Source organism: Lineus longissimus, chromosome 7, assembly GCF_910592395.1.
Source record: "Lineus longissimus chromosome 7, tnLinLong1.2, whole genome shotgun sequence".
Lineage (NCBI taxonomy): Eukaryota > Metazoa > Nemertea > Pilidiophora > Heteronemertea > Lineidae > Lineus > Lineus longissimus.
In genome coordinates, this window is record NC_088314.1 from 2528944 (window position 1) to 2545755 (window position 16812).

The following is a 16812-nucleotide window of genomic DNA, read 5'->3' on the forward strand; positions in this document are numbered from 1 at the left end:
AATATTTTATAGAAATCAATATTTTATTGTTCTTTATTCATGTTATAGCGATTTTATAGTAATGACAATTCATGCAAGAGATTGTCATGCACTGACATGATGATGCTCTGCAAGCAGCATTTTGGGAATGGTGTAAGCGACCCTTACAAATTAAAAGTAAATCTAAATGAAAAAAATCACTCTTTGGAATACCAAAACTAATGGAATCAACAACAATCGATGATAAAATCTACAAAAAATCAAACCGGAATATCACTGTTTCCAAATGAAGAATAACTGAATCAAACTCAACCTAAACTATACATGTAGATGATAACAGACTAAAAATGAAAACCTCAAACTGAAGACTGCAGAGACATAGTCATGATTGTATAGCTGCCAAGTTGCTAAAGATTAAAAGCTGTCACTTTTGACAATAAAAATAGATGAGAATAGCTGAACAGAAGAGATCTATATTTCATTATAATATATAGGTTTTCCCTGGAATGATCCTGTTTTACAGTAGTTCTGGAAGTATAGCACATATCATTGTCCTAACACTGACTTTAATATTCTCCTGGTTGTCATGATCAGTCTTGAAGCGCCCTGTCCAAGATGGAAGGATCCTGTACCCTGTTTGGAAGGGTTACCTTCAGCTTGCTGTCCTGATCCATCGCACGGCAGATCGCCTCCTTGGCATTGTTGTTTCCAGACCAACAACGTCTAGCAACCTGCAGATAGATAAACTGGTAAATGAAAATATGAAATCAAGACCAGTTGCATGGGAATAACCATCCCATGTGGCTGCACGACGCGGGAATGGCAGCTCACATTTTCCAATGTATTTCTACAGGCAGCAACACCAAATCCAAATTTGCAAAAGCCTCAGTCTCTTTTAAAAATGCCAACCATATTTCTAAGCCCAACTTACCCCATTAGAGACATCCCAGGCAAGCATCCTCTCGGCTCTTTCAGCAGCCTGCTCTGACCCATCAAGGACAAGACCAAATCCACCGTTGATCACCTCACCCCTGGAAGGCAATGGCAATGATTAATTGATCATACAATATACTATACCCGCCAAGTATAATTCTACTGCAAAAGTTAGTATTTCCCATGCACTATCATCAAAAAAATTTGCTTTAAGTTTACCAACACCCATCATTTGAATATATTTTTAGACATTATTTGAATAGGCAATGAGGAAAGCCTACACTTACCATCCAACTCCTCCACCATTATGTAAGGCAACCCAAGTGGCACCGCGGAAGCTGTCACCAATGGCATTCTGGACAGCCATATCTGCAATGAAAACCATATTTTTACTGTTCAAGATATGAACCAAGTTATTCCTCCATGAAGCCATGGAAGAAAACCACTGGGCCCAATACACTGAAGATGTATTTGCTAATTGTAGACCGTTGTCACTATAAAGTTTAGTTTCCACATTCTCATCTTCAGAAAATGTCTCAATATGTTTACCGGCCTCGGCTTAGAATCATTTTACAGAATGTGACTCTGTTTGATATTCACCACAATGACCACTTTTGCCGATGCATAGCCAACTGTCATATTTCAACATACCTGCACAGAAAGCAGATCCATCATAAATGTTGGAGGTCTCCCTAAATGGACTGTCGGTACCACTCACATCATGGTGGTCACGGCTTATTACAACTGGGCCCTGAAATCATAAATATCAATATTGAGTAGAACTACTTAGGTGAGGACTGACAAATGCCGATAGAAAGATCTGACGACAGGGTCTGAATGCATGGATGTGACAAGCCCAAATGGACCTGACAAGTCTCGGAACAAAATGTGTCGTTCAAAAGAGAAAGAATCCTCCGAGATGAACCTACCTGGAGCCTTCTGTCAGCAACAGCCTGATTAAAGGCCAAGGCAAGAGCAACTCTTCCTTCCTGGTCTGAGTAAAGGATGCGTGCTTGGGAACCAACAACCTGTAAAAGATAAGTGGCATCATATTACATCTAACAATGGCTTTATTTTTTCCAAATATTCATATGATGTAGATGGAGAAATTAAATCTGGTGTACTTCCCGCCTAAAAAAACAACTGCTGACCTAAAATAAGAACAAAAATATCTACGCAAGCAAACCATTGAGTAGAGCAAACAATGCCAATGAACAACCCATTTTCTATTATTACCAGTACCTGGCTTTGAATATAGCTGCAATCATGGGTTGCCTTGGCTAAAAACCTCTGCAGCATCAATGAATATTTCATTCCGATTTGTTATTATCTTTATTTTGGGCAAATAACAGCGAGTAAATGTACCAGTTGGTCAATTTATATTTCATGACATATGATTTTTTCAGGAGTAGAGCAAAACATTCCCATACACAATCACATTGGCACTGCATAAATATTTGATGAACCATTGCACCGCAATTCATTATTGCACAATTATTGCAAGAACAATGATATAACCTTAGAGCAGGCAAGGCCGACTCTAGTTTGAGACTAACAGAATCTCTCACATGTAGCTGTATTTGCGTAAAATCAATATTAGGAGCTATTCTGAGTCTACACTGCAGTATCAGACTGATGTGTGTGATGCTGATGAAACCAAGTGCTTGGCTGCGTTCCCACAGAGTGGTTATCGTGAACGAGTACAGCACTAGGACCAGCATCCCAATTTGATATGATCTGGATGTATAAATTCAGTGTTGTCAGATAAAGAAATTCGAGGGGAATGTTCAGAGTGTGATGCCTCGCATTCAAGTGGTCCTTGAAATCAGAGGAATGATTTCATCATAATTTGGTACCGGTAAGTCAATGTCTACTTTTTGTCCATCAGCATCACCTAGCAACGTGTTGCCAGGCAGATATTACATGTAGCTTGACTGCCTCATCTTAGAGACAATAGACCCTGTACATGCAGGATGCTGGACTAGATGTCAGCATCCTCAGTGTCAGAGGCAGAAAATCAATCTTAGAGTCTGCACAAGACACTGTGTGTTCCCTCATCGGTTAACTGAAACTGCCTCATTGCATGCTCGAAACAATGATGGAATAATTCATCAAAAGTTAGCTAACCCATTCATCATTCCTTTCAACTAAAAGGATCAAGAAATACTTTTCATCTTCAGAATGGCGAAGACACGCTTTCAAAAAGAGAAGACACGAAGTCGGCTGCAATCGGCCACCATCATGAGCATGAGGCCCCTGAACCGCCTCAAGCTGTGGATCATGTGTTCCATCGCTCTCGGTATCGTCTACTTGTTTGTGGACCAGATGTACAAGATACCCAGATGGAACATGCAGAGGAGGAATATAGAAGTGTAAGTAAAAACACCGGAATCGGACTTGTAATCAAATTACTTGTGACCGCAGGCAAGTCACCTGATTCCTTGTGTCTGTTTAACTAGATTCCTTGCGTCAGAATCTTCAAGACAGGACAAACAACTATCTTATACAATGGGTAAATGAATATTGTGTAACTTGAGGGCTACTGCCAACACGACTGAAGACAGAAGTCAGGTGAAAGTCACATCATCTGGTTTCAGCAGACTCAAATGGCATACCGGTATGCTACTCTCATCGGGACTCACTAAGAAACAATAAGCACAATCTATACTTGTATTTCTTCTGATTTCAGGACAACCACAGAAGATATGAGCAAATACATGACGGGCTGGTTAGTGCCGCGATTACTAACAAAACCACAAGACATTCCTACGCCCCCATCTCAGAGTGAAGACATAGACAAACCTGAAGCTGTGATAAGTAAACAAATTGAAACTCAGGGACTTATGTACAGAGAGAAACCAGTAGAGGCCCAAACAATTCCAAAAGACCTCTCAGGATTCATTAAAGGGGAGGAATTGTCATCAATCAATATCACCAATTTGAAGATCTATGTATATCCACTCCCAGAACTACTGAACAGAGACTTGAAGAGGTGTGCCGAGCAAAATGAACAAAATGAAATGTGTTTAGATCTTTCAAATGATGGATTTGGTAGTACTGCTTATATCTACGAACAAATATCCAGCCATGTTACGCACAAGTTCTCCCTTGAAGTACTCTTCCACGAAAATTTGAAAATCAGCTCGTTGGTGACTTCAGATCCACGTATGGCAGACCTGTTCTACATCCCCTACTACGCTGCTATGAACTGCTTCTGTACAAATCCGTCCAATAAGAATTTTGATGCCCTATTATGGGATATTCTGCTGCGGGAAAACACATATTTGATGGACGGGAAGCCGCACTTCATGGCAATTGGAAATAGTAGACAGGTAAGGGTTAATGCTGCAGTGACTCCGGATTCCTCTCATTGGCCAAGAAAATACTTAAGTTCTTGAAGATGGCTATGGATAACAGACGTTGGCTTGATTTCTGGGGAGTAACGAGAAAAATATCTTGACACACGTCACAAGTACTTCATGTTGAGTGACAGAACTGAAAGATCAGAATTATTATTTTCAGGAGATGTCAAGTCCATCTTGCCCCTTCTTTGTCAATCAACGATATTCCAATCTGATATTCCTCATCCCGGAGAATACCATGACCACAGACTCGGCAAACAGCAGACTCTACTTCTCCACATCAAACAACCAGAACAACACTATCCTCGTCCCCTACCCCTCCTACCTCCACTTCAACACACCGGATGCTGAGATTGAAATCGGGTATCGCTCCCTATTCACTGTGATGATCGCATCAACTACGACAAGCACAGATGACCACTTAAGCAGTCTTCTCATAGTAAGTGCCGAATAGACTTTCTTTGACCAACAGAATTAGAACAACGCGTTCTGTGCCCTTTTCATCCACTGAGGGATTTCCGATTGTCCAATCAGAATTGCTGAATTTTCATCAGTCCATCAGTCATCACAACTATATATTCATTCATGACCCCAAGGTTAATTGTATCCTTCTAACGCACATGAGTTGTGACCATCTCTCAGCAGTTATTGTGCAAGATTGGAAAGTTTTTGTTCTTCATTCCAGTCCCAGGTCAGTGAGTCCAGGTACAGGCACACCATGAAGTACATGGGCCACTTCTACCGAATGCCCCTCACTGACTGCCTAGACAGGAAGAAAACATCTCTAGTTGTAACTGATCTCTTGAGGAGAGCTCTATTTTGCCTGCAGGTAAGCATGAGTTGATCAATCCTCGAATTCACCATCGCATTTACGAACCATGGCAGAGTAAAACGTCATTGCTGCCAGAAGTGTCCTTTTCAATACAGCCAAAGACAAATCTTATTGAAGCTCATGTAGTATGCTATAGTCCCTGTAACATTATGACGACCAAGTTGCCATTATTCTGTTTCAGCCGCCAGGAGAAATACCACCCAAGAAATCCTTTTACGATGCATTACTCAGCGGCTGCATCCCTGTGGTCTTCCAATCAGGCATCGACTTTCCATTCAGCGACATGCTCAATTACAATACTTTCACACTTTATATCGACCCAAAAGAAATTCTTGAAAATCGTGCAGACATTGTCAAGATCCTTAGAAAAGTTCCGAGGAGACAGGTCAAACAGATGCAGCAGACGATTAAAACGATAGCAAAGTTTCTGCAGTACGGCTTGTATGAAGGAGAGGATGCCTTCACAATGAGCATGAGGGAAGTTATCAGGGCTTTTGGGATGGAGAAGTTCACAGGTGAGCTAAGGGTCCTCAGAATTGCCAACAGTTCAAGTTGACTTTGCTATGATGTAGACCAGAACCACACTCAGCAGGCCTTGTGACTGCCATCAGGAAGAACAGAGATGATTTCTGTCAATCAAGATTACCAGCTACCAGCCTAGAACAGCTTTTAATTACCTCCTTTTTCTTTTTTTCCCCAGGTCATCCCACTCTGAATCCCAAAGGTTCCATTCATGAGGTCAACGAGAAGAAGGAACCTGTAGACAAACAGACATTGGACCCAAACAACATTCGACCAGTAGTTGAAAAGGACAGTTATTCCTACGATGATTACATGGAACGTACACCAGACAAGGAACTGACAAGGAATGAAGAGTATGCTGCCATCTATGGGGGGAAAGACAACTATCAAGCTGCTGGGAATGGAGGGCGACCGAAGCAGGTGCTCGGGAACAATGGAAAAGAGTTGAGAATAAACAAAGATGGTGGCGAAGCAAGGATTCGTATTGAGCAGACGCCAGTAGAACAGCAGACGTCAGTTCAAAGGAATGAAAGTATTGATGAGGGTGCAATGTTTGAAGCTACCGTGACCTCAACTAATACTGACACAAACACCGACACACCTCATGAAACAAATCTAGCTGAAAATGTTGATGTTGGCAATATAGATCCAAATAATAATAACATTGCTGGCACACAAACTCAAATGGATTCACTGCCAGTGCAATATGTACAATTTGGTGCCTATACACCCTTAACGCATGTCCACCCACCATCTGATGGAAATAATCCACCAATAAACAATGGATCACCAGAGGTTGATACAGATCCCACTGAGAATAGAATAGAACCAAATAATTCTAATATGAATGCTCAAGTAATACCCGACAACAATGCTGAAACACCTAATCAGGACAACTCTTTGATGGGTGGAGGTGCAACACTCAATGTGGCACAAACCCATGGCAGTCCATTGAACAACTTTGACAGAAACTGGAAGGTTTCAGAAACAAAGATTGGAGGGATAAGAGTAGAGAATATGCCACCTCCAATGAAGGAACTAGTGTCATATCGTTCAGATGGGACCCCAGTCGTTCTAAAGGATAATGGGTACAGACCAGTCAGCAATGCTCCACCAGATAATGGGTACCAACCTCCAGAAGATAAAGGGAAAAGACCTTCGGGTAACAAGGCTCCAGTAAATGATGGGTACAGACCAAGTGATCCAGTGAATAATGAGTACAAACCAGCGGACAATACTCCAATAGATAATGGGTATAAAGCAGTTGAAAATTCTCCAGTAGGCAATGGGTACAGGCCGGTCAACCATGCTCCAGTAGACAACGGGTACAGGCCGGTTAACAATGCTCCAGTAGACAATGGGTACAGGCCGGTTAACAATGCTCCAGTAGACAATGGGTACAGGCCGGTTAACAATGCTCCAGTAGACAATGGGTACAGGCTGGTTAACAATGCTCCAGTAGACAATGCGTACAGGCCGGTTAACAATGCTCCAATAGACAATGGGTACAGGCCGGTTAACACTGCTCCAGTAGACAATGGGTACAGGCCGGTTAACAATGCTCCAGTAGACAATGGGTACAGGCCGGTTAACAATGCTCCAGTAGGCAATGGGTACAGGCTGGTTAACAATGCTCCAGTAGACAATGGGTACAGGCCGGTTAACAATGCTCCAGTAGGCAATGGGTACAGGCCGGTTAACAATGCTCCAGTAGGCAATGGGTACAGGCTGGTTAACAATGCTCCAGTAGACAATGGGTACAGGCCGGTTAACAATGCTCCAATAAATAATGGGTACAGACCAGTAGACAGAGCTGCAGTAAACAATGGATACAGATCGCTAAATGCTCCAGTAAATACTGTGTACAAACCAGTTAAGACCCTCAGACAAGTTAACAATGCTCCAGTTAATAATGGGTACAAAGCAGTTAACAATCCTGTAAATAACGGGTTTGCAGTTGCACCAATCAATGATGCCCAAATAGATAATGGTTACAGACCAATTAACAATGCTCCAGTTAATGTGCCAGTTAATAATCAGTACAAGCAGGCGGTTAACACTGCTCAAGTAAATAATGTTTACAGACCAGTAAACAATGCTCCAGGAGATAATGGGCATGTGCCAATTAGTAATGGGTACAAGCAAGCTCCAGTAAACAAAGTGTACAGGCCAGTAGTCAACAATGCTCAAGAAAATAATGGGTACAGACCAACGGTTAACAATGCTCAAGATAATAATGGGTACAGGCCAGTTGTTAACAACGCTCAAGTAAATAATGGGTACAGAAAAGTAGTCAATGATCTTCCAGTAAATAATGGGTACAAACCACTGGTTGGCAATATTCTTGAAAATAATGGATATGAACATAACCTTGTAAGAGGCCTTGGGAATGAGAATAATGGATACAAACCACAAGATGGGATCAGCCTTGGAAACAAGGGGTCTAGACCAAGCCTCGCAAATCATGGTTACAAACTGTTGGTTGAAACTGGCCTCAAAAATAATGGCTATAGACCACAAGCTAAAAATCAAATAGGAAGTAATTCACAGCCAAATGAACTGAAAAGCGAAATGACAAATAGCATCAGGTATCAAATGATGTTGGATGAACGGAATAGAGCTTTGTACCAAAATACTGGTACACAAACCCAGAACAATGGCCCTCTTCTGAACACTGAATATAAAGAGGGAAATTTTCAAAACCCCATCAACTACCAACAACAATTTGGTACAAAAAATACGCTGAATTCTCCAAATCAATACTTAACAAAACAGTCACAGGGTCAAGGTCAAGGGTTACAACAACACACTCAGAACCCAAGTTTGCAAGGACCTCCATTGGGTAATTTTCCAAAGGTCCCACAACAGCTATATCCAAGTCAAGGTCATTTCAATAGTCAGGGTCATTCGAACACAGATCAGGGTCAGGCTTCTGCTCATGGTATAGGTCGAGGCCAGTATTATGAGCAAACAAAAGTCTCCCAGCAAGGACAATATTTACAAAACAGACCAAACGTTCCATGGCAAAATTCCGTTCATCCAACTGCTCAACGAGTACAGTACTTGAGAAGAAATAAGCAAACACCATTACAGTACCTAACTTATGCCCCAAGAGTTCAAAGGAAGTTGATAAACAATAATGGACACATTTTAATGCTACCAAAAGATGCTGTTAACCAGGAAACATATCAGGAGAATCAGAAGAAAATGATGTAATGACATACACATGTACATGTTTGTAAATAAACTATTGCCAATTTTCCAATTGTTTTGCTCAAGTACTATAACAAGTGTGTTTTGTGAAGGAAGTGCAATGTGTGATAATAAAGTTGTGATTTACGATTTATTTATTCAGTAAATGAAGTTCATACAAATTTTGTGTCAGTTTGTCATTTCTAAAAATATCTCCCCTTATGTTCCCCACACTGACACCCAAACCCCACTATGATGGTCACAGTATGTAAACTCCTCGATTCGACAGGATGGTTTCTGAATTAGGCTGGAATGAATTGGAGCTTAAAAGAGCACTTTGAGACAGTAGCTGTACAATTTAAAGTGCAACATCAGAGTTAAGATTTCATTTCTCTCATCTGTTTGGTATTTATGACATGAGAGATGACGGAGACTCACCAGTTTGTGTTTGCCTGCTTCCTTGATCCACCTGATATTGTCAGCATACTGTTGTTTCACATGGTTGGGCACTGAAAACAGAACCCTAGGACATAAACAACACTTTAAAGTAGAATCAGACCCATTTGAGAAAGGCCTCAAAAGGGAGAGCCACTTCAGTAAAGTACAAGACTAGACACTACATGCCAAATGGAATATTGCTTGTTAAACTGAAATTCATCCCAAAGGCTGTATTACTCACACTGGGCTCCCTTTGTCTCAATGATGCCTTCCATGACAGCGGTTGCCAGCTCATCAGTTTTGGCCAAGTCCTCACCCTGTGCTGAGGTACAGACCCACCTGAAACAGATGGAAGCAGATCAACACCCATTAACTAATGTCACATAACTATGAGATGAACATTATCAAGTGGATTTGACCTTTGTCTGAGGATCTCATATTACGCTATCAGTTGTTAGAAGTCAGACTGAAGTTTAGTAAACACATTGAGTAGCAGAGTGATTGTTATCAAACCTATTCTACGCAACCTACCTGAAGGGCCCAAACCCCATGGAGAAGATATCACCCATGATGTGCTGGACGTATGATGGGTAACGGAACTCTGTCCCGAGAGTATCATCTTCTTTCTTCACATCAGCACCTGGATGAAAAAAGACCATCAGTAATCGAAGGGATCAACTTCAGAAAGAGAATCGGCATAAATGCAAACAAGTCAAGCTTCGATATAGTTTATTTACTTTACACACTCTCGCTGTCTCGGCAACGCCTATGGTGTGAGAAACAAACTAAGAGACTAAACTAAGGAGACATAGTTTACAGGGAAAATGACATTCTAGGTCATGTGTGAACATGAGAGTTTTTGTTTCTAAAATGATATGAAATTGACACTAAGTGACTGTTTTCAGCATACGACTCAGAGTCAAGGGTAAGGACTAACCTGCTCTAGATGCCTCCAGTAGAAAGGCATTGCCATAGTCCCAGAATCTCAGGCCATTGTCTGACAGTTTGTTAATGGCTGCAATCTGGCGGCGAAGACTGGAAGAGGATGGGAAATAACCATGCAGGACAAAGTAAGGGTTGCAAGCAAGCGCCATCTTACAAACTGAGAATTGTGTCCAAACACAAACAGTCTCAAACAATCTCAGATCCATTGATTCAGAGAGACAACATCAATAAGTGGAAAAAAGTTGCTTGTCATTGGAAAGAAAATAACTATGATGAACAGATCCTCACCTTTCCTGAACCAGGTTCTTGAATCTTGATGGGTCCTGATGCATCACCTCCCTCGCCTCATCATAGCCCAGTTGGACAGGGTAGTAACCACCAAGGTAAGGGTTGTGACAAGACGTTTGATCAGAACCCAACTCAACCAACAGCTCTCCTGTTGAATCAAGCTCAGATGCAAATTTTTCCCTGGAAATAATTTATAAAGAGGACTATACACTTCACAAAACCGCTGACATAGACCACTTCTGTATTTGAGGTTGGCAATGTCAATATGATGGCCAAGATTATCTGCCAAATCTCCAACAGACACACAGACCTGTTTCTTTTATATGAACAGAGACACAATGGCCTCACCCATCTACTGATTTTAATTATACAGATTCTTACAAGCAAATGAGAGCAGTTCAACCTTACCAAAGATCCACAATATTTCCATGGTAGCCAATGCTGGTCACTCTCCCCTCTCTGCGATACTTCCTCAACGTAGCTATCAGAGCATCCAAGTCATCAGTGACCTCCTTCAGCCAGCCTTGCTTGTGACGTTTCTGTAAAGCTTCATGGCTCACCTAGATGTAAAGAGAGAGAGGAGACTTTATAGTGTCCATCCAACATACTGCTTTTTAAAGTAAGATCAGAAGGAATTCGAGACAAAGGCACAATCAGGGTATTTCAATTGTAAGTAAGAGTAACCCTTTAGACATTCTGATTTCCAGAGGCATTTGCTCTGTTGTCACAATACTCCACTAATAAGAGCCTAGTCTGAAGGCTCCAAGTTTTTGGTCTTTGCTATTCCTTACCTCAGCTATGACACCAATGCAACCTGCTATAACAGCAGCCTTAGCCTGAGCTCCACTCATACCACCGAGGCCCGACGTTACAAACACCTTCCCACGTAGATCATCCAGGCCGAGGTATTTACGACCAGCATTCAACACAGTCAACTGAAAATGTGGAATGATTATTAGTAATCTAGTCAGCTGCATATCATAAGTTCCCCTTTAGACACTGTGGGCAGAAATAGCATGCCAAGATATGCTGAAAATCATCCAAGGAAAATCACACAGTTCAACAGGGAAATGCATAAAGGTAAGAACAGACTTAGAATAAGGAAACTCCAGACTTACTGTTGTGCCATGGACAATTCCCTGGGGACCAATGTAACAGTAACTCCCTGCCGTCATCTGGCCATACCTGGCAATGTGAAAAAGATATGACAAAATAAACAGGATAGAATTATGTTATATGATGGTTTTTTCCATTGCTGAGACAGTGATTTCTTGTTATCTTACTTACAGTGGTTAGAGAAAGTGCTTTCCTGAATGGTATTGACAAGGAAATTTCAAATGTGAGTTACTTGCAGGTAGATTACATAACACACCATGGGAGAACTAAACTGTCTTATTTACTTGATACAGGGTGTATCCAAAATGATGCATTGAGACACTTGCAATTAACTTGCCAAGTTTATAAGCCTATTAACCAACTGCACTTACATAGAAACACCAAGAGCAAACATCTTGTCATACTGTTCTCTGGAGGAGTAATTTGGGATGACCTGTAAAGGATAATAAACATAAGTGAAAAAAGCCAAGACAAGCTTCAAAACTATTAATACTGATTTAAAAAATCCAAAGCTTTGTACAGATGCATCTATTTTTCTATTTCTGCGGGTAAATTGAACCTCTTGCAGGAGAAGGAACACGGAAATCACCAAAATTTTAATGTCTCGTCCCTGGACTGAATACCTACCATTCCATTAGTAATGATAAGTCTTGGCGCCATGCTGTGACTGGGGAACAGGCCTTGTGGATGTCCCGAATACATGACCAGGGTTTGCTCTTCAGTCATCTGTGACAGGTAGTGCATCACAAGCCAGAACTGAAGTGGAAAGACATACGAAATGATAAAACAAGACTGAAAAGACAATGTTATCAACTGAGATATGTATTGAATAACTCAATCCTAGCAGCCAAATAATGGGTTAATTGCTCAGAGCATCTTATGTGCAACAACAACAAAGTCTTATTATTTTAAGGTGACAAGGTTTTATCTACATGTAGCAATTATTGGTCTAGACAGAAGATCCATTTTCTTTTTTCACCAACCTGTGCCCAGTTTGATAACACCTGTCCATTTCCACCATAGGTGACCAACTCATGTGGAAACTGAGCCACACATGGGTCCAGGTTGTTCATGATCATGTGCATGATAGCAGCAGCTTGACGTGTCTGGCATGGGTACTCATCAACAGGGTAAGCCCTGGAAGATAGACAAATTTACATCATTGCTAGGAACAATCAATGGAAAGAACATCGCCAACATTGAGACAGGAAGTTGACTGGGGATCTTGATCAGAATGTGGGATCAGATTTCCACATTGACTTCTGCTCTTCAAGATCGGTAGTAGTTTTAAAATTACTTAAAAAAGATTGTAACTACATTACAGTCAAAGGGAAGGAGAGTTTCACCACTAAAACTGTTACCGGTACTTCAAGTTTCAATCAAAAGAAGTTTCGTTCCACCACCATGATCACAGGCCACCGTCAGGTAATTTTAGGCAGAAGTCCCTTGCTCCTAGCTGGCCATTTCTGGAGACACTAGCCTCCCTGAGGATGACTTATCAAACTTGCCTCATTTCTATGTCAGGTCTAAATCTGTACATGTAGATGTGGCCATACTGTCGCAGCTCTTGGGCAAACTCCGGAGCCAGGACCTGATGTAACTCAGGAGGGAAATATCGAAGAGCATTTTCCAGTGCAAGCTGCAAGATGAATTCAATTGAAAACAATGACTCATGAGTGCATGAGACAAATTAGAAAGAAGGCTTGTGTTATACATGTGATGCTGTAGGCCCCCCCCCCCCCTCCCCGACGACAACATAATACACCATACCACCCGGTACTATTATAATTATTGAGACAAAGCTGGCATACTTCCACTTCCAGACAGGATACAATACAACACAGTCAAACATAGGGATTGACACTGTCAATGACTATAGATCCATGTACTTGATTGGGAACAATGTTTACGAACACGCCACGACATGTCACGTTACAGTAATGTAAAAATGTGACGCCGGCCTACAGTGTACCGTACATTATGTAAACGTTGTTTCCAATCAAGTGCAACTGTGCATGGATCTATTCTATAGTATCCAGGCCATGTGGGACCTTAGATTGAATGTATAGTACCTCATGACCTGGAGACAAGCATTTCTTTATCAAGAAGGGTATGCATGCAGGCCTATACCTTAAGCTTTTAGTAACTTGGGGATTAGCCTATGACGAGGACTGCCCTATATATCATATAGGCCCCCTAATCACTCAGTATCAATGGCCTAGCTAGCCTAGGCCTAGGGCCTAGGCCTATGTGATTTATTATTTTTCAAAGCAACTTTACCCTTTCTTCCTGGGGAGACAAATTTGGAGTGAGGACAGGTGCATGAGGAATCGAATTGTCCCTCTGCCTACGCTCTGGCAGAGGATCAAGCGGCAGGCCTTGGCAGATTTCCTTCAAACTTGACATGCTATATATGCTTCCTGGTCAAATGTTATTGTTATGCAGACAGCTCTTTAAACGGCGATTTGTTATATCCTCGATGTGCACATTCATGAGGGAGGTCGGAGTGTTTCTACCAAGTGACAAAAGGTGACGCCCCAAGCCTTCTGTTAGCCAGGATTCATACAGGTGATAACCAATGGTTTTGGGCTCTGGTGGCATGCTATAAATAGCATGCGGGGCCTGCACACCGCGTAAGTGCACAGAAGATACTGGTATTTTCCTCAAATAATTGTAAGAGCTGCCCCTTCACAAAAAACATCGGACATTTACATTTGAACAAGTAGCAATAGGGATAGGCCTAGGGTAGGCCCATCTGTATCCATGACCATGGTAATCACTCGAGATTGAAGAACTAGTTTTTTGGTCACCACTGGCTAATGAGACCTGAGTTTCCATTGGATCATTGATCATTAGGGGTAGCTTAATGTTTACATAATATGCTGCAAAAATCACTCGCAAAAATGGGGAAAAATCATTTTTTCCCTCATTGCTATTTATCAGTATCGTTGATTCTAATCAAAAACCGATTTCCTATCAAATATATTATGTTGTTATTGCTCAATGAAATGAGTTAGAAGTTTTCTGTATCGCGTGATGGAGTAGCTCTGTCTAAAAATCCAGCATGGCTGCAAATTTTGCAAAAATTCAGGTAATCTTCTCCAAAATCCTTCTTTTTGGATCGAAAGAAAATATATTTTTGATTTAAGTTGTACACAATTATGCATGTTACGATACTTAAATTTATACCATGGCATGAAAGTAAATATACAAGCTTATTCAAGCAATTTATTTGAAGTTGTCCTTGTCTTCCACGTCCAATGACATATGTTCAATGTCGGACAATGACATGTTATATCATGTTGCCTGTGAAAACGGCTTTTCAAAATAGCGAAAATTTGTTTTCACAAACTGTCTATTGATCATTATGGTTGATTATTTCAGGGTCTGGTTAGCCTTGTAACAGGTGGTGCATCAGGTCTTGGCCGGGCAACGGTAGAGCGCTTTGTCAAGCAGGGATCCAGAGTGATTGTTTGTGACTTACCAACTTCAGAAGGCCAGGAGATCGCCAACAGCCTTGGTGCTGACAGCTGTCTTTTTGTTCCAACTGATGTAAGTAAAAGAGACAAAGGATTAATGCATGAGATAAAAACTGTCATTCTCTTCAGAAGTTTTCAAGAAGTGACGTCAAGAATGTAGCGTACACATGTACACTTCTTTTTTCTATCTATTGAATTAAGACTATTGTTTTCTAAAATAATTGCACCTCATGTTGTGTGGTTAGGTCTGAAATCTTATGTAATGTCCTTGCTTTTTTTTAGATCACAAGTACAGAAGATGTCCAGAATGCCCTTTCTGTAGCCAAGAGTAAATATGGTCGTCTAGATGCAGTTGTGAATTGTGCTGGTGTCGGTGTTGCCTACAAAACATACAACTTCAAGAAAGAACTTCCTCACAGTTTTGATGATTTCAAACGAGTTCTGTTTGTAAGTTTCCTAAAGTACATGTAATAGGCAGAAGATGGTTAACACTATATTATAACAGCATATTTCAAATTGTCTGGTTTTTGGTGTCATAAAATTTTTACTTGCTCCCTTTAATACCACTGAGATAGTTATTGCCTAATGAAAAATTTTACAAGTCTCAGTTTGTAATTGTATGCATCGAATCAATCTTTCTTTGTTTCAGGTAAATACAGCAGGTACTTTCAACGTGATTCGTTTAGCCGTTGGTCTGATTGGAAAGAACGAACCAGATCATGATGGTCAGCGAGGAATTGTGATAAATACAGCGAGTGTGGCAGCTTTTGATGGTCAGATAGGACAAGCAGCGTATTCTGCCAGCAAAGGTGCTATCGCTGGGATGACATTGCCTATTGCTAGAGATCTGTCGACACAGGGGATCCGTTGTGTGACTATAGCACCAGGTAGGAAAAGATTGCAGCCAAATTTGTTAAAATTATTTGATTGGGAAAAATATTATCCCAAGACCATGGGGTTCTGTGAATGGAATCAATGGTGCATTAAATGTGTAGAATTTCGTTTACTGGAGGACATCCATGAGATGCAAAACAGTGCCACCTCCACAATAAAAAAAGTGCATGTACATGTACATGTAGAAAACAGGGACAACTTGTTTGAGTGTCAACAAGATGGTCAATTTATTACAAAATGTATTTATCATGTCATGATACAATGATGTCGTCTCTAAAAAGTAATTGTCTTTTTCAGGTCTGTTTGATACTCCTCTTCTTGCAAGTTTACCAGAAAAAGTCAGGACGTTTTTAGGAAGTACAGTCCCATTCCCATCTCGTCTTGGCTATCCATCAGAATATGCACAGTTAGCACAGTCAATAATAGAAAATCCTATGATAAATGGTGAGGTGATACGACTGGATGGGGCTCTCAGGATGCAGCCTTAGATGGGAGATTTTGCAAATTTGTGCCATGAATGATTTTCCATGTACTTAAATTGAAAGGAAAAGTCGGGGCATTCGTGTAAGAGATTGTGAGAGGAAAACTATACCATGCACATTGTCAACATGCTTGTCTCACTGGTGATAACCTTTGTCCAAAAGTTATACAATGTTGTCTCCAGAATATTGCTAACTATTCATGTATTTTAAATGTGTTTGAAGTGCAATGGCAGTTGTGAAATGGATTTGATTAATAAAATCAGTATGATATAATACATTTATATTGTGCAGATTCATTTATTTTCTGAACTGATCCTCTGCGTACAAAGATCAGGACACCTTGATCGTGT

The 16812-nt window shown here is 40.9% G+C and overlaps 2 protein-coding genes across 2 annotated transcripts; one reads left to right on the forward strand and one right to left on the reverse strand.

The window, feature by feature from the left end:
* Nucleotides 1–12: 12 nt before the first annotated feature.
* On the reverse strand, nt 13–14027 carry LOC135491139 (urocanate hydratase-like). The gene is made up of 18 exons (XM_064776819.1): nt 13888–14027; nt 13116–13246; nt 12591–12744; nt 12235–12363; nt 11979–12040; nt 11610–11676; nt 11283–11426; nt 10900–11051; nt 10492–10671; nt 10196–10293; nt 9790–9898; nt 9500–9597; nt 9259–9329; nt 1842–1940; nt 1564–1663; nt 1200–1281; nt 911–1010; nt 13–710 (listed from the first exon to the last, which is right to left on the reverse strand). The coding sequence occupies exons 1-18, from the start codon at nt 14011–14013 to the stop codon at nt 570–572; spliced, it is 2043 nt and encodes a 680-aa protein (XP_064632889.1). The 5' UTR covers nt 14014–14027; the 3' UTR covers nt 13–569.
* A 593-nt stretch (nt 14028–14620) lies between these two features.
* On the forward strand, nt 14621–16743 carry LOC135491141 (3-hydroxyacyl-CoA dehydrogenase type-2-like). Its single transcript, XM_064776823.1, has 5 exons — nt 14621–14698; nt 14992–15159; nt 15369–15533; nt 15736–15973; nt 16278–16743. The coding sequence occupies exons 1-5, from the start codon at nt 14672–14674 to the stop codon at nt 16466–16468; spliced, it is 789 nt and encodes a 262-aa protein (XP_064632893.1). The 5' UTR covers nt 14621–14671; the 3' UTR covers nt 16469–16743.
* Nucleotides 16744–16812: the final 69 nt, after the last annotated feature.